Source organism: Trypanosoma brucei, chromosome 10 (assembly GCF_000210295.1).
Source record: "Trypanosoma brucei gambiense DAL972 chromosome 10, complete sequence".
Lineage (NCBI taxonomy): Eukaryota > Euglenozoa > Kinetoplastea > Trypanosomatida > Trypanosomatidae > Trypanosoma > Trypanosoma brucei.
Genome location: NC_026743.1, coordinates 601,286 through 616,515, shown reverse-complemented (window position 1 = coordinate 616,515; position 15,230 = coordinate 601,286). Strand labels below are relative to the sequence as shown.

The 15,230-nt window shown below is 47.6% G+C and overlaps 9 protein-coding genes across 9 annotated transcripts; 1 reads left to right on the top strand and 8 right to left on the bottom strand.

The window, feature by feature from the left end:
• Positions 1–308: 308 nt before the first annotated feature.
• On the bottom strand, positions 309–3,302 carry TbgDal_X3200 (lysosomal alpha-mannosidase precursor, putative; the record flags this gene model as incomplete). The annotated part of the gene is made up of 1 exon (XM_011779198.1): positions 309–3,302. The coding sequence occupies one exon, from the start codon at positions 3,300–3,302 to the stop codon at positions 309–311; it is 2,994 nt and encodes a 997-aa protein (XP_011777500.1).
• A 654-nt stretch (positions 3,303–3,956) lies between these two features.
• Positions 3,957–4,913, bottom strand: TbgDal_X3190 (mitochondrial malate dehydrogenase, putative; the record flags this gene model as incomplete). Its single annotated transcript, XM_011779197.1, has 1 exon — positions 3,957–4,913. The coding sequence occupies one exon, from the start codon at positions 4,911–4,913 to the stop codon at positions 3,957–3,959; it is 957 nt and encodes a 318-aa protein (XP_011777499.1).
• A 440-nt stretch (positions 4,914–5,353) lies between these two features.
• Positions 5,354–6,427, bottom strand: TbgDal_X3180 (malate dehydrogenase, putative; the record flags this gene model as incomplete). The annotated part of the gene is made up of 1 exon (XM_011779196.1): positions 5,354–6,427. One exon carries the CDS (start codon positions 6,425–6,427, stop codon positions 5,354–5,356), a length of 1,074 nt encoding a protein of 357 aa, XP_011777498.1.
• Positions 6,428–6,701: 274 nt separating this feature from the next.
• Positions 6,702–7,391, bottom strand: TbgDal_X3170 (adenylate kinase, putative; the record flags this gene model as incomplete). Its single annotated transcript, XM_011779195.1, has 1 exon — positions 6,702–7,391. The coding sequence occupies one exon, from the start codon at positions 7,389–7,391 to the stop codon at positions 6,702–6,704; it is 690 nt and encodes a 229-aa protein (XP_011777497.1).
• A 599-nt stretch (positions 7,392–7,990) lies between these two features.
• On the bottom strand, positions 7,991–8,296 carry TbgDal_X3160 (hypothetical protein, unlikely; the record flags this gene model as incomplete). The annotated part of the gene is made up of 1 exon (XM_011779194.1): positions 7,991–8,296. The coding sequence occupies one exon, from the start codon at positions 8,294–8,296 to the stop codon at positions 7,991–7,993; it is 306 nt and encodes a 101-aa protein (XP_011777496.1).
• Positions 8,297–9,416: 1,120 nt separating this feature from the next.
• TbgDal_X3150 (adenylate kinase, putative) lies at positions 9,417–10,085 on the bottom strand (the record flags this gene model as incomplete). Its single annotated transcript, XM_011779193.1, has 1 exon — positions 9,417–10,085. The coding sequence occupies one exon, from the start codon at positions 10,083–10,085 to the stop codon at positions 9,417–9,419; it is 669 nt and encodes a 222-aa protein (XP_011777495.1).
• Positions 10,086–10,579: 494 nt separating this feature from the next.
• Positions 10,580–12,778, bottom strand: TbgDal_X3140 (hypothetical protein, conserved; the record flags this gene model as incomplete). Its single annotated transcript, XM_011779192.1, has 1 exon — positions 10,580–12,778. The coding sequence occupies one exon, from the start codon at positions 12,776–12,778 to the stop codon at positions 10,580–10,582; it is 2,199 nt and encodes a 732-aa protein (XP_011777494.1).
• A 232-nt stretch (positions 12,779–13,010) lies between these two features.
• TbgDal_X3130 (hypothetical protein, conserved) lies at positions 13,011–14,588 on the bottom strand (the record flags this gene model as incomplete). The annotated part of the gene is made up of 1 exon (XM_011779191.1): positions 13,011–14,588. The coding sequence occupies one exon, from the start codon at positions 14,586–14,588 to the stop codon at positions 13,011–13,013; it is 1,578 nt and encodes a 525-aa protein (XP_011777493.1).
• A 319-nt stretch (positions 14,589–14,907) lies between these two features.
• TbgDal_X3120 (hypothetical protein, unlikely) lies at positions 14,908–15,210 on the top strand (the record flags this gene model as incomplete). Its single annotated transcript, XM_011779190.1, has 1 exon — positions 14,908–15,210. One exon carries the CDS (start codon positions 14,908–14,910, stop codon positions 15,208–15,210), a length of 303 nt encoding a protein of 100 aa, XP_011777492.1.
• Positions 15,211–15,230: the final 20 nt, after the last annotated feature.

The window sequence follows — 15,230 nt, the reverse complement described above, 5'->3', positions numbered from 1 at the left end:
ATGCTAACGGGAAAACGGTGGGCATACAATATTTCACGCGATAGCAAGCAAAATTAAACACAACGAAGAAGAAGGAACTGAGTGCCGAAAAAAACACTACGTGCGTCACAACAACCATCGCCCTACGACACAGCGAACGATCCAAAACACTCTCCCAAACCGCCTAATAAGTTTGGGTCCCTGAACATCAATGCCACACTACCCCTAAAATCCTCACCCACATAGGCCCTTAACATTGGTTCCACACACAGTACAATGAAGGCACAGAATTCGTATGCAGATACATACACACACATGTGGTTAGGCCATTACACACCCATGCAGCTCACTGACATGCCCCTCCACTTGTGCTCCCTCATGTGAAATAAAAATGTTCGTACATCCATCGGCTTCAGCACGACTGTGTCCAGTCCAGTCCGCAAAAGGGTATTCGTCGTCAACGATACTTCATCGATGCTCTCAACATTGTAATCCAGCTCGTTAGGAATAAGAGATCGCAGTTCCATCTCAACGGATTTAGAGCGCTCATCATCCTCACCTACGGCATAGCGATGAGCAATGCGGAGTAGAAGTGTGGTCTTGTTGAGTAACTGCGTCGTTATTATCTGCACACTGGGTGATATTTGTGTCAACTCCAAGGAGCAGTTTAGGTTCGGCGTAGAGCCAGTAGAATATACAGCAATTGGAGAAAAATACTTCTCATCCAGTTGCTCACGTACGCGGCGCATGGCTGACGGCCCACTTCGACCTACAGAAATGGTAAGTGTACCACGCACACGTAGCGGATTACCGTAGTGTTTGCCGCGCCCTTTTTCATTCATTGAAGGATCACCTTCATAGGCTGTAATGAATTCCGTTTCATTCAATGGCTCTGAAACACCCTTTTGGTCATCTAGCAAAAGCCGGCGATGCGTAGTGAGCAGCACCTCACCGTTATTTATACTTGTGCCCCCCATCGCCGCATCAGTGAACACATTGAACTGTGTTTCGGTGTCATTAATGAATATGAGACTTGACACCGGATAATAGTTGCCGGCTACAGACTCCGTTTGAACAAACGGGTAGTTCCGTCGTTTATCCACCTCACGTCGTTGCATTTCACGACCATTGCTATCCGTGTAGAAAATGCCACTATTGTTCACTGACGTGCTGAAACGGGCAACGAGTTCACGTCCAAATCCATCTTTTACTGGAATACCCAGAGAAGTAAACTCCAAGTCCACCGTATCCCCGTGAAGAATGACTCGCTGTACGAGGTCGTTTCCGAACCTTTGCTCCACAATACCAATCGTCTCATCAATGATAATACTCTCGACTTTATCGGTGCTAATTGGTTCACAAACATTATCAGAGACAGGGCGCATTATGTACGCCCCACCAGATATACCACTCGGGTCTTCCCCTCTACTGCTCTTGAAATAACACCAATCATGCTCCACCAACACCTCTTGTCCAACAGACAATACCTCAATGCTTTTTAGCCGGCCGTTCACCCCGAAACGCACCTTGAGATGGTCACTCGTCAGCGTAAAACCTCCACGCCTATCACGGGATACCACACTCTTCAGCGAATATCCGAAATGTGATTCTTTCCGTGGAATATCATACTTCCCCGGTGTGCTCAGAGTAAGAGAGGAGGTTTTCCCCAACGAAAGAATTATCCCAATTGTATATGGTTGCCAATTCGCATTGACATTGGAATAATCACTTACCTGAGTGGGTGAACCATAGACAGAAAAGGACTTCACGCCGTTACCCTCTACTCTGATATCCCTTCGTGGAACGGGTATTTGAAGAAAGGTATTCACATTTGGGTGGACACTCGGATTCCATACCATCACCGTCAGTTTTGATCCTTTCTTTGCTAGTCCAGTGGCGGTGGCGTTGCATGCAGACACATTAGACAGCAAACAGTGACTTACGTTACTGAGGTTAAACAATCTTCCAGTAAGTGCGGTACGAAGCCGAACTGAGAAATCATCATTATATCCAGCCACAAGTCGTTTGACGTAATCAAATGTTACGTGTTGCCGCGCCGTTCCCGTTACCGCGTCATGATGTTGTGCAATGGCGAGCGCATCGCTCAGAAGTGGCAGATCACCGGACGGCACACCTGCAAGGAATTGCAACTGCCGGGATGCAACCCAATAACTGCTTAACATCCGTATTAGTCGCTTCAAAGTCGGTCGAGATGAGTAAAATCCCGTCCAAAACTCGTGAGCGGCACTTGCATACGGGAAGAAATCGCCCGTGCTCGTCTCATATTTGGTTTTCGCATTCACAGCCTCATCCAGCTTCGCCATCATATATTCGTACGGCGTGGAATAACGCACAGTAAACTCACCATCATCATTGGCAATTTTGATTAATTTGTCCATCTTGCCGAACCAAAACTCGCTCACCATATAAGTGAAGTCACATCCCATCGTCCACATGACGTTCGCACCACGCGTGGCCTGCAAACTCCTAGCTACCTCATCCTTGAAATGCTTAAGAACAACTGGAACATTGTACCGCTCGGACGCATTATCGTCAATAATATCATCCGCTTGAGTGAATGTCCGTGCACTCTCTAACTGATCAGCAAGATCCCATTTGTACCCCGCTGCTGAGCAATAGGTCGCGTGCAGGTTCGCCTCAGCAAATGTTTTCAGGTCAGGTAGCGACGGACTAGCGTCCCACCAGAACTGCCGTCCCCCTCGCTTCACACGATCCTCATACTCACGGTAGTCAATGCGGGCGAAAAAGGTTCCATTGAAACCAGCACGCGACGTCAACAGCGATGCTTGTGTGGCACTATGCCCAAATGCATCGGCTTGCCATCCAACAAGCGGTACCACATTAAGTTCCCGCAGTAACCATCGGTGGCCAAGCGTCGTTTGGTCGATCATATCAATATAGTGTGTAGTGGCTTCGTCATGCATACACCAACCACCGTTGGCAAATTGCAGTTGACCATTGGCGACCAACCCACGAACCTTTTCCCGCATGCTCACTGATTGTCTTGACCACCACCACGAGAAAAAACCGATTTCAACGTAAGTGAACTTCCTTTCTGGATTTGCCAGTAGTCCCTCCACAACGCTGTTGATAATGGTGGTCACATCGGCAAACTGAATACTGTTATTCAACCCGTAAGTATACTGGTCAACGGTTTTGAGCCATCCCAAATCACTGTGTGTATGTGCCACGAGGTGCACAACGGCTTTTGATGGAACCTTCAGCGCCGGCACGAAAACAGTAGCAGCAAAATAAAGAATCAGGGATAGGAGCTGAAGCGTATGCATCCCAAGTGTGAGCATATATGCCTTTACTAAAATAGTCAATCAATAATTGCGCACACGTACATACTCACACAGACGTATATACAGATATAGGAGTGATAAACGAAGAAAAACATTTAAACGTTTGGAGACAGCACAACTACAGCAGTAGCAAAAAGAAGGAGAGAAAGGTAAGAAGACCTGTAACCGGAATCGCGGGGAAGTACACCATCACCCTCAAACGCTAAGTGAAAAGAAGAAAAGAAAAAAAACGATATCGATAAAAATAAGAAATGCCCCGTGGTGCACCCATAAGCATCACTGCCAGACATGCATAAGGACATATAAATGTCAGGCACCCTGCTCTCCTAGGCTTTCGTGCACCCTGCTATGCAGTGAGGGAGGAAATAAAACACTGTAAGTTAACAAACCCCTCAATTATTCATTCTACATCCACATACACTCCTAGAAACACATGCTAGATCACACGTGGACCAAGCATCACAGTGTCAGTTGGTTCAATTCACCGGCAGTTTCAGCAGAGATAATTAATACCATACCATCCATGGAGATTTGTAGCCAATTCTGTGTGTTTGAACGCCATTTCAGCAAAAAAAAAGTGCGTTTTTGAGGACAATATGAAAGAATGCTATTGCTCATTTCTACAAAATAACGATTTTTAATTCCTTTTGTTCACTGTCTGGAACCGAAGGCAAAACCTGCTGCGATATTTTTCTCCAAGTCCGCAACACATTTCTCCAAAAGACTCTGCTCATACGCGTCAAACACAGGTTTGTGAATCTTTTCAACGCCACCTTTCCCAAGTTCCACCGGGCAACCGAAAAAGTTCACGCCGGGAATAATATCCGTCTGAACATACGTACACTCCACGATACCCTTGTCACCACGAAGCCCTTTCAACACGGAGGACATCCATTCCCCAGCGGCGTACGCCATTGAAAGAGTTGCTGAACCCGCCCCTCCTTTAGCTTTCACAACTTCGTCACCGCCATACTGTACTCGGTGCGTTATAGCCTTGACTTGTTCCTCCGTCAATGATACACCAGCTTGAGATAATAATGGAATAATAGTCGGACCACTGTGTCCACCCACCACCTGAACATTAACGTCATACGGACTCTTACCAGCGGCCTCAGCCACAAATGTTCGAGCTCTCACCACATCAAGCGTGGTTATGCCAAAGAGGCGAGCAGGGTCAAAGACACCAGCCTTTTTGAGCACCTCCGAAGCAATGGGTACAACACTGTTGACAGGGTTGGAAACAACACCGATAAGAGCCTTGGGGCATTGTTTTGCACAAGCCGATACGAGGTCTCGAACGATCGTTGCATTAACACTGAAGAGATCTTCGCGAGTCATCCCCGGCTTTCGCGGTGTGCCTGCGGGGATGATGACAACGTCAGCTCCGTCAACTGCTTTGTGAAGTTCATCTTTCAGGTGACCAGTCACCTTAGCTGGAGAACAAATGTGCGAGAGGTCTGCAGCCACGCCTGTCACACCATGTATGTCATAACAACTCAAGTGAGACACAAGAGGATTGGTTTTCAGGATAAGCGATAACGGTTGACCAATACCACCGGCAGCACCGAGGACGGCAACTTTAAACTGGAGAGTTGCACTGGTACGCATGTCGGTTGTAAATATTTTCTTCTTTGAACCTTACTATGATCGCTGCAATTTCCTCTCTTGAGAGAAAATGCCAAGTGATAGGGAAGTGTACGTGTACACCTCTGTTCGCTTCAATATTAAATTAATGTCACTAATGCTTGACCTTGTTGTTTTGTTATCACTTTAGTAGTGTCAAGAGCATTAGCATTAGCAGTAAAGTAAAGTGTAAGGAAGTATAAGCAAGCGACAAGAAAAAACAAGCGGCTATCAAACACACGCAAACCTATACACACGGAGGCGAGCACAGAAACGGATAGGACTAGATCGCCAAGAACAAATAAGAGTTGCAATAACTTTTGCTCCCCTATTAGAAAAAAGTGTACAAGTTAACCAACGAGCGCTACTAAACAACATTTCGATATTAATCACAACAAGAGAGAAAAGACTCACAGCGCTGGGTCTCATGAAACTGCATCTACCCCTGTCTTGGATAAACGCAAACCAGCTTCAACATCTTCCAGAATCAGCGGCACAGCAGCTGCCACAAGCTCCTCCTCATACGGTGTCAAAGCACCCAATGGTAAAAGCTGCGCAGCGCCCTCCTCACCAAGTTCAACGAGCGAGCTGAAAAAAGGCGTCTCTCTCTTTATCGAAGATTCTACAAAGGAGCACTCGGTAATGCCACGGTCTCCACGTTGTGCCTTCATTATCGAAGTGACCCATTCATATGCTGCGTTTGCAGTCGATAAGGTGGGGCACGTAAACTTTTCTTGGCCTTGAACGTTTTGGCTGTCAACGCGACACCCCGTGGAGTTGTGGTCGGCTGCTGTAAAATTCTCAGTACGTTGGACCTCCTCACAGAGCTGTACCATTCGCTGATGTGACAGTTGGAATCCCGTCTGTGTAATCAGTGGACAAACAGTAGCATCACCTTTTCCACCTACGACATGCACATTCACATCGTAAGGGTTCATGTGCAATTCCTTTGCAAAAAGAACCCGCGTTCGCATAACATCACGTGAAGTGATGCCAAAAAGCTTGCGTGGGTCAAATGCACTGTGTCGCAAAAGCACCTCTCTCGCTAACGGCACTAAGGAGTTAACAGGACCAGAAGCGATACCAACGATGGCGTGGGGAGCTGCCCTGGCCACTAATTCCATCGCAACGAGATACTCTGGTGCACACTCCGCGAGTGCAAGGTCACGCTGCAGACGACTCGGGTTGGGAATGCTGCCAGTGCAGATAAGCACCAACTGTGCGTTCCTCATGGCTGGTTCCCACTGCTGCGGGTCATCAACAGCTCTCAAAACAACACCAGTATCGATATGTGAGAGGTCCTTCACAATCCCGCGGACACGTGTCTCCGTCATACGAAGTGTGACGTCATTTAGTGGATCAAAACAGCACAGTTCCTTGACCTGCGGACAAAGCGTTAGTAGTAGTGAAAGGTGCTTGCCTACATTGGTTGTTGCACCGAACACAACTACTTTTCCAGTCACTCGCCTGGTTTGTGCTCGACCAAAGAAAATTACCATCCCCTAACCTCCCTCAGTATTCGCTTCGGCTTTCTTACCTATAGTACAGCGTGCTTAACCATACACCCAACAGGTAAAGTAAGAATAATCGATGTAAAAATGCAATACTGGACAAGAGATGCGAAAACCAAAGGAAACTGAAGTATGATGCACACACGTGCGCACAGAAAGAGCTGTGGTGAACCAGCAAAGATTGCAAGCTGAGCAACCCTTATAGCAGCGATACAGCAATGCAGCGCACAGTGCCCTTAAAGCAATGGTAGATAAGGAAGGTTCAACTTGACCACCAAAACAACTTGGACCACCATCGACGTGTCTTGTCTGCAATAATAGGATCCAATACACGACATATAGAGACGTGTACACTATCTAGGGAAGCAAAACCGTCAACGGTGTGCCAAAGTCTAGGGTCACCGTATACGGCGCGAAGTCCTCTAATACTCTCGTAATACTTCACAAGCCCCTGGTGTACAGCCTCCTCCGTGTCTTCTGGTCGCTGCACCAGCGGTTGCCCAGTAACATCGTCACGCCCCTTAACATTAGGGGGATTGTAAAAGGTGTGGTACACGCGACCCGAACTGGGATGCACCCATCGCCCCGCATGACGGTCAACCAACAAACTATCAGGAACACTAAGCACGACGATGGCATCTGGTTCTATACCCTCCGCTTTAAGGTGTCGCGCTTGCTCAGCCGTTTTGGGAAAATCGTTCAGCAGGAAGCCATTGGTACAGTCCGGGCCGCGAGTGGCATCCGCTACCGCCCGTGCAAGTAAGTCGTCAGGGATGGGTTCTCCCTCGTCCACGTAACGCCGAAGTTTATCTCCCACATCAGTATCGCTGTATTCTACGGCATGAGATACCGCCTCAATGGGAGTTACGTAACAGAAACCGTATCGTTCCTTGAGAACCGTACTCACAGAAGTTTTTCCACTCCCTGGTGGACCTGTGAGAAACACGTGCATCGTATCTCACCCCGTCTTCCGACGTATCGTCACTGGAAATGAACCAATGGGTTGTTACAGGCGGGGATAGGAAAAAAATGGGGTTAGTATGACTAGCGCAACGAAAAAAAGAGGTGCACCTGCAGTAGTACGCGTGAACCCAGTCAGTGTTTACTGGAATGGTATCTACCTCTCCTGATGGACTCCCCTTTATGAGACCACGAAAATGGAAGAGAACCTGCCGCCCGCCCCAACTACTTAGTGCTTCCAGTTGGGCTTCTCGAAAGATTATATAATGGTTTTTTTTAAAAAATGAAAAGGAGAGGAAAAAAATAAAACAGGAGATATATATATAGAATACGTTTAATGCAGTCATCCACCGCAATAATATCACGCACCCGTTGAGTTCTCCAAATACAAGTCGAAGGAGACTCTGGTTAGCATAAACATGTAGCCGTGGAGTTGTGCTCCTGAGGGAGGGGAGGAACACACCAAATAGGCCCCTTTCCCTGAAGCCATACCCAACATGACCCTCCCCACCCCAAGCTACCTTTGAGGGGCCCCGAAAAAAAAAAGAAAAAAAAGATGAAGAAACATATTTATGTCGCTGATACCGACGACTATTTTTCCGTCACATCCGTCGGCCAAACAAATGCCGAAATTTCAAAGGAAAAATTGAAGAGGAAGGAAATCAAACAACAGGTTGAAGCCGGTACCTCATCCACCGATCCTAAAGAGAGGCGGGCGGGAGGGGGAAAAAAGGTGACAAAATGAGACGAAGTGGAATGGCTACATAGAACCGCGTATGAACCACAACAACGACAGAAAGAAAGGGAAAAGTAAGAAAATAACAGTATAGACCGCACAGATAGTGCGGAGACGTCGTAAGTGAGATGTGTGCATACATGGATATGCGTATTTGTCATCAGAGGCACCCAGACAGCAGCTGTGCACAAAAACAAACATATACATTAATGCATACATGTAAACGAAGAGAATTACACGTCAAGGGAATCGCACGTCACTCCCCCAAATCACCCACGCGGATTAGTAAACCGCGCAGCGCACAAACGGCGCATAACAACAGAACCAGAATCTCCAATTTCCCCTTCCCTTTTCCCTCCGTCCACACGCACACACAAACGTGCACCCATCACCCGCTACTGTCATGATAACAACAACAATGTAGATAATGTGGATGCACCTGCTGGGTTGTGAAATAGAAGTTGGAAGAATGATACCTGATATGCCCACCCTTCCGTCGGTAAGGGGTCAAAAAAAAAAAAGGAAACAAAGCTAACACGTGGCAGTCATGGATGCCAACCGCAAGCCACTTAAAATACGATCAACACGTTGTTACAGCAACAACAACGGAAAGAAAAAAAGGGAGGCTTCAACAAACCATAAAGGTAGAAAAGCTACCGAGGTTTTGCATCCTACCTTTCACCCTTAACCAAAACTAACATACGATCACTCACCTACAGATTCTGTTAAGGTTACCATAGTTGCTATCGTTCCCCTCCATTTTCCATTTTTTTTTCCTTCACCATCGCTGTCGCCGATGCACGCGGTGCCGTCCCATGGACATTACTACCGCCATAGGAATAACTTCCTCTTCCGCTCTCTCATTCCTATAAATCAACCCTTCCTTTACATCCCTCCCTTTCATGTTATCCGCCTACAACTATTCACCTATCCCGCTCCTTTGTTAAATACTAATTTTTTTTTTTCATTTCATTCTTTATTTTTCTTCCCTCCCCCTCATTCACCCTTATGCTGCTTTAGCCCATATATGCTGTAATTAGCCTACCTTACTTACCGTTCCCCCCCCTCTCTGTTAATTCGTCCTTTTTAACCAATAAAGAAAAAAACGAAGGAGGAATTCAAGCACATTTGCTATCCATCCTTCCCTCTTTCCAAACTAACCAATCGCTTGAAATAAAAAAAAATGGGGGGATACCTTACAGGACCACAGGTTAAATTACGCCGAACCAAATCCAAGTCGCCATCACCAACCGGTGGCCAAACATGCAACATCATAACTCCTTAATTCCCATATATCTTTGCACCGATCAGTCGTGCAACAGGGTCAAGTACGCGTCTGAGAGATTCACGCACAACGTTTACAGACTGTGTCGCGTCCAGGGTTGCAAGAACACCTCTGGCCCGATAATAATCAATCAGTGGTTTGGTCTGGCGGTGGTACCCAACGAGCCGCTTCTCAACCACCTCCTTGCGGTCGTCAGGACGCTGTATGAGTGGTTCAGAGGTTACGTCATCCAAACCGCGCACCTTTGGGGGGCAAAACACCTCATGGTATATGCGGCCACTGGCGCGATGAAGCCAGCGACCACTAACGCGCGAAATTATGACGTCATCAGGGGCATCAAAATGAATAACTTTGTTTACCTTTTCACCCGCCTCTTCCATCATCTCCGCCTGCCGCAACGTACGGGGGTAGCCATCGAGGAGGTAACCGTTTTTGCAGCGAGGTTGCTTAATGCTCTCTTTTACTATGCCGAAGACGATATCGTCCGAGACGAGACCACCGACATCCATGACAGATTTGGCCTTTAATCCGTACTCTGTCTTTTTTTCCACGGCCTCACGCAACATATCACCTGTTGAAAGATGGCAAATGTCGTAACGCTTGGCGACAAAGGGGCTCTGCGTCCCCTTCCCGCAGCCTGGAGGTCCAAGAAAAATTACCTTCATGATTCAACTACTCGGCCAAAACACCTGCCAACTTATTTAGTTTGTTTCTCTTTCTACTACAGCTCAAGTGTAAACAACCAAAACACGCACACACACACACACACACACACACACAAACAAACAAACGTCAAAACATGTAATGGCGAGGAGGAAAAGGAGAGAAAAGACCACACAAAAACACGTCAAACGGAAGAATCTGATGGACACGACAGGATAAGTTGTTCACAGTGGATACAATCAACAAAAATCCCAAATGAGATCAATGAACTCCGATTACCCAACTGTGGCGCCCTCTAACTTCCCTTTATTACTGCCTCAGTGCAAAAATGCGTTAGGAACCACAGTCAAAAATCATTCAACAACTGCGCAACCCAAACCGAGGTGTAACACGAGGGAAGGGAAGGGAAGGGAAGGGAAGGGAAGGGAAGGGAAGGGGGGGGTTGTGAAACACACTACTTGTTGCACACAACCACCAATACAAACCTAAACCACCTTCACCACTGTTGGACGATACCTTCATCTCCCGATGCTACTGAAGTAATGCCATAGCGCCTTATAAGCTCCTCCTGCGACAGCGGTGGGAAAAGAAGGTCACGGATCTCCGCTAAACGGTCGTACTTTGGATAACCGTTGTCATCCACAGACAGCAGCACCGCAGAGCTGCCACAAATCCGCTCATTGTCGTTTGAAGACCATTTCAAACAGTGGCACTTGCCAGAGCAATCGTTGCTGTAACAACGAATTTTAATAGATCCGTAGGTCAGGTAGAGCTGAGGGTAAGTCGATCGATGCTCACGGCCCAACCTAATGCAAAACTTGGACGACTTTTGACGTACATAATAGAAACGTACGCCATCCTGATAATCCACACTGAGCGAATCCGCCGTTATGTAGGAGCCACTTTGACGCAAGATGTCCGATGATTGAGCTTGTAAATTGTTTTTCAAACCACCACTAAAAGCAGGAGACAAACAGTGAAAAACTTCAGCTATCAATTTCTTAATCCGGCTATCACGAACTGGCGCACGCGCCCCATCACGCAAAGGTGGCCGGTTAATGCCGAAGGGACCCTGGATGAGTGCGTTGTCCCGCTCATCCTCTGCGGAATCACTCCACATGATGAAGTTAAATGTGTTTTTGTCATCACCTTCATTCATCAAATCACTGGCATCCCGCTGAATCAGAGCCAGTTCGAACACTACTCGCGCTAGATCATCCCTGTAAGATGGGTTGACGGATTCCTCAGTGGGTGGAAAGGGGGGCTGGTGAGCCAACAAGAATTTAGCAAGTTCAGCGTTTCCTATGGCTGTTACTTTGGGCACAACAGGAAGTAAGAATCTGAAAACACCAAACAATTTGGTGAGTAAAGCATGATGTTCTTGCTGCTTCTTTGTGGGTTCAAAGTACAAGAGTGAGTCCTGCAGAGTGCTCAAATCAATTTCATGCACGATGGAATGGGAAGCCTCACCTACGCTAAGATTTGGTATCAAAGCCGTTCTAAAAGGTGACTTCGTCGCGGCGTCAATCGCGGAGTTGAAACTCGCCACGTTCATGGTGTTCAAACCGTCCGAAGAAGCTTTTACATTATACGGCAATCTGAAGGCTCTCCAGCGCGAGTACACTCCGAAGTCAATGCAACACTGCAACATGTGGTAAAATGAGCGGGTCTCACGGTCCCCCGCCTTATTGAAAGAATCATCTATACCACCTCTAATCTTCATCATGAATTTGTGGAGTTCTCGGATGTTACTGAATACAACATTTTTCTCCAAACGGAAATGAACATGGAAGCTCAGTTTGGTGTCTTTGCTGCTGAGCAGATTATGCCGTCTGGTCGCCCCGGTGTGCGCTGAGGGTCCAACACTAGATTCACTCACAAGAACTGAACCCGTTAGCACCAAGCAATGCTCCAACTTCGCACCCGCGTACTCCTCAACTACATCCCGTAAGTACTGCAAGATCTGCAGGAGACACCGTTCAACAACCGCTGTGTCAATGTGCACTGGGGGCTGTGAGGAGGAATCTTTAGCGCGACTTCCATTTGAAGGTAAATTTTCACCCTCCGCAACTTCGGTGGGAAAATTCAACCACTCAAACGGTGGGCTGCAGTCTATATCGAAAAAAGGGTCAACTGCGGCGTCTTTATCGATCATCACATAAAGATTTCGTTGCGGTACAAGAGGAATCGCGTTCACAAAGGACGCGATCTCCCGTCGACGGAGAGTGTTGAAAATCTTTCCACTGTTTCCACTGCGCACGTCGGCGGCAACGAGAACCTCACCGCGGTCCTTCTGGTAGCTCCGTCGAATGATGGCTTCCATCCTTGTGCTGTAGAATGTGCACGGAATATTTTCCGGATCTGGTATTCTTTCTGCCGCTGGCCAGTGCGACGGGGTAGCACCCTCAGTGTTGGAGCTATCCACAGCACCATCCTCAGAAGTGGAGCAGAGTAAGGTGTGGTGCTGTGATGCCGCCCGCCAATATCGATCTAGAGGAACAACCACTGATTTCAAGCAGTCACTAATGGCGCGGGAAATGCTGTCATCAAGCTTGTTTCTTTGATCTGGGAGCAGGTCTGCTGTGTTGACATGCAGCACGCCAGCACTGGGGCCCGTGATTGCAAAGATGGGATCGATTGGTGGCATCGGCGTTCCGGGTAGAGGCGGTCGCACCTCCTGAGTTTTCGGACCCATATATTCGTATAGGCGGGTTGCAGGCGCAAAGAACGATGGTACGGTAAATACCTCTTGCGCGGCACCTAGTGGGCAAAAAAAATATGGAATGGGGTTAGTGGAAAATTATGAAGAAATAAATAAACCAGAAACAAATGCCTCCAATTAGAGAATAAGAAGGGCATGCACCGCAAAAATGATCTGTGATTCGACTTAACGTTTGCACGCAGTGGGAGAGCACGCGGCCGCGCGCTTATGGTCCAAACTCCACCCCAGATGAGGCATTATCCCGTTGTGCGGACAAAAGACGTAACGACTGTTCGAGTTCCTCGGCGCATTTTCTGCTGCGGTTAATGCAATCAAAAATTAGATTCCTGTCAGTTGCTGCAGTGTCAGTTGGTGAAAACGCGTCCGCACTCACTAGCATATATGCCACAAGGTCTATCTTCGCTGAAATGTGTTCCTTCTCTATCAGCTCTCGCACAATGTGTACCAACTCCCGAAGAGGGATTGACAGATGCATAGCAGCCCTTTTCAAGTCAAGGCTGATGAAACAGCTAACGTATCTCATTATAACAGTTTGTTTATACTGATATAATAAACATTCGCAGTGCTTATAAGCAAACAAGTCGGTCTTTAGGTACACGAATGCGAGCACTGATGCTGCGTGAAGGGCGTCTGCAAAGTTCGCCTGTTGTAGAGCGTGAACGAGCGTGTGAGCTTCGGGTATATCTTCCCAGAGTTGCATAATATCTATACGCGTTACAAGCTCCATTGCCTCCGCGCGTGGTCGTGTCGCAACGGCGGAAAGCAAGAGCATGGCACCCAGCTGCACCCCTGTTGTAACGCTCTCCTCCACAACACGTCGCAGATTATGAATGACAGGAAGTACACCAGGTCTGCTAATGCGCCCTCCAAAAGATGCTGCGACTTGTGTCGCACCCCGTTCTACAAGCATATCTCCAGCCGCCTGAGCCCAGTTTGTCCCTCGTAGGCCTTCAGGTGTAAAAGAACACACAAACCCACAAAAATCACCACTTTCAAAGAGACAGAGGGCGCGAACAATGGAAAAAAACAGTAGCAGTTGCTCTATCTCGTCCGTTACCGCTTCTACAGTAACTTGATGACTCGGAAAGTATACAGAACCGCTCCCGTTTTCAACCGCTATGGCTTGTACTGCATCGGTTAACACAGTACTAGTTGATTCCCCCACGTAGCCACGTACGGCTTCCACGTTTCCAGCTCCGAGCCACAGTTCTGTGGTTCTTTTGATTACTTGTAGCTGAAGGAGCAAAAGTGGTAACCTGTGCGAACGTGCCGTTAGTTGGAGGCCGGACTGCAAGGGAACAAAGAGATGCGTGAGGGTGTCATACATTGCCCCGTAATCACCCACATTGGCAAAAACTTCTGCTAACCTCAGTTTTCCCGGTATTTCAAATTCCTCCGCTATTTCCGAACGGCTCCTCTTTGAAGTCGATAAAAAGACCAGAACAGGTTCGGTGCTGCTCTCTCCACCTCTGGGGAATCTGACAGCCGAAAGCGCCTCCTGCACTGCCGCTTCCGCCCGATCAGCAACAACGTTCTCATCTTGCTCGAGAAGTGGGTATACACACTTACACCAGTCCTCATTTTCGAAACACTTCCTGCGAAACTGACAGAAATCGGCTACGCTCAGACCTCGCGTCAAATCATTCGCTGTGGCCATGAGAAGTTGCTGGCGAGCGTTTGCTTTCAGTGCATCACCGACGCTGTTGAAGAGGATATGCACCGCCCGCAGGTATCGCTGCCTTTCTGGTGCACTCCCCAGAAGCAGTTCGATGGGTAGGTCCATTTAAAGTTTCCTACTCAACCCCTTACGTCTAGCTACCGAAATGAAGCAAATCAATGTAAATGTTATAATACCTGCAACGAGAATAGGTGTCTAGTGAGGTATGCAGTATAACTCGCACAGTATTCATCTTGCTTATACAGGAAAGCTTATCCAGGAAAAAAAAAACCCTGCCACACCTCCACAAAATTGGCATCCGCAGAAAGAAAAAAAACGGAGGCAGACATTAGAAAGGAAAAGATCCCTCCTATTGGGTCTCCACAACAACAGCAAACCAGTGGCTACCAAGGTGTTACTTCAAATGCCATTCTAAGTCAGAGACATGCCAAAGTCCGTGATTACCTTGGAGAAGGGTGTGGTAACACAGGGTAGGGAGAGGGGCAGCGGAGCGAACGAGAGTCATTATCGCTGTGGATTGTCGTACACCACGCCAACAACTCCTCCAATCATCGGAACGAAAGAGAGACTACAGAGCAAAAAAAGAAAAAATGCAGACCACCATGCATATAATCAATATGTGCACACAGGTGTAAACTCACCAACCCGCTCCGTTTTTTTTTTCGCAACTTTACTTACCCGCACCGCAGCAAACCCAGTGGGGAAGAACATAGTCAGCGGTTATTAAAGCAGTAGAAGGGGGAAAAT